Raw genomic sequence first — 921 nt, 5'->3', positions numbered from 1 at the left:
CAGAGCCAGAGGTGGTTTTGTAGGCAAACATTAATGCCTTGAATTATGTGAATATTATATATATAACTTATTACTTAAACTAATATAGATAACTTGAACACTAATATTAGGTGATATTACACAAGGGCGTGCTTTGGTAGTACAGATAAGTGGACGCACCTGTTTGAGGGCTGAGAGTTTTGGGGCGTGCTGAATGTCTCGGAGGCTAGAGTGTTGGCTGCTCAGCTGGTCTGTGATGTGTTTGTACTCCGGGTGTTGAGGGGTCAGCACCAGTGCTGGGTGATTACACAGCTTCCTCAGATACTGCAGAGCCTGAAACATCCAACACAAGAACATTACAGACTATTCGACTGAGAGGATAATCTTGCACTCTTATAAGACTTCCTGGGATCAACCTGAAAGACGTGTCCGGTGGCCTTTAATTTGGGTTTCTCTTCCTCCTCTTGCATAGACGCTGTGGAAATAACGTCATCCACGTTCACCTTTGCGCGAGATTTTGCAAAGTCTTCATACAGTTGAACCTGAGCAGAACAAAGTTGTCACCATTATTTTATTACACTTTTTTAAAAATTATTTAAATTACAGATTAACTCAAGGGTTTTTAATTTTTTGAGATTGCTGCTAAGAAAGCCAAAGTGAACTATGCACAGTTTGTAGAGCTGAAGTACAGATATCCCCTCTAAATACAGCAAGATTCTGTGATTTCATTGTGTCAATTTCACCAGCCACATCTTTTATAAACATCCTGTTGTTGTGTTTTGTACCTGTAGAGGACTGAGGTTGCAGTAGTAATCTTGTATGATCTTGGGTGGCAGATCTTGAAGCACATCATCCTTCATTCTCCTCAATAAGAAGGGCAGAACCTGTCTATGCAGCGCTTCCATTGCCAGCACACCTGAAAAACACACACCAACACATTAC

At 41.0% G+C, this 921-nt stretch overlaps 1 protein-coding gene across 1 annotated transcript; it reads right to left on the bottom strand.

The window, feature by feature from the left end:
* Positions 1–70: 70 nt before the first annotated feature.
* LOC107578402 (TATA-binding protein-associated factor 172-like) lies at positions 71–892 on the bottom strand. Its single transcript, XM_016264364.1, has 4 exons — positions 765–892; positions 396–521; positions 160–312; positions 71–79 (listed from the first exon to the last, which is right to left on the bottom strand). The coding sequence occupies exons 1-4, from the start codon at positions 882–884 to the stop codon at positions 71–73; spliced, it is 408 nt and encodes a 135-aa protein (XP_016119850.1). The 5' UTR covers positions 885–892.
* Positions 893–921: the final 29 nt, after the last annotated feature.

This window comes from Sinocyclocheilus grahami, unplaced genomic scaffold (assembly GCF_001515645.1).
Source record: "Sinocyclocheilus grahami isolate Dianchi unplaced genomic scaffold, SAMN03320097.WGS_v1.1 scaffold10047.1, whole genome shotgun sequence".
NCBI classification, from domain to species: domain Eukaryota; kingdom Metazoa; phylum Chordata; class Actinopteri; order Cypriniformes; family Cyprinidae; genus Sinocyclocheilus; species Sinocyclocheilus grahami.
This window is presented reverse-complemented; position numbering and strand designations above follow the sequence as displayed.

What these genes read in the sequence shown, in the direction of transcription:
- LOC107578402 (XM_016264364.1), bottom strand. Translation starts at nt 884, where the DNA reads ATGGAAGCGCTGCATAGACAGGTTCTGCCCTTCTTATTGAGGAGAATG. An exon ending in GCAACCTCAGTCCTCTACAG is followed by an intron (nt 522 to 764) that starts GTACAAAACACA and finishes TGTTCTGCTCAG; the next exon opens with GTTCAACTGTATGAAGACTT. An exon ending in CCACCGGACACGTCTTTCAG is followed by an intron (nt 313 to 395) that starts GTTGATCCCAGG and finishes TGGATGTTTCAG; the next exon opens with GCTCTGCAGTATCTGAGGAA.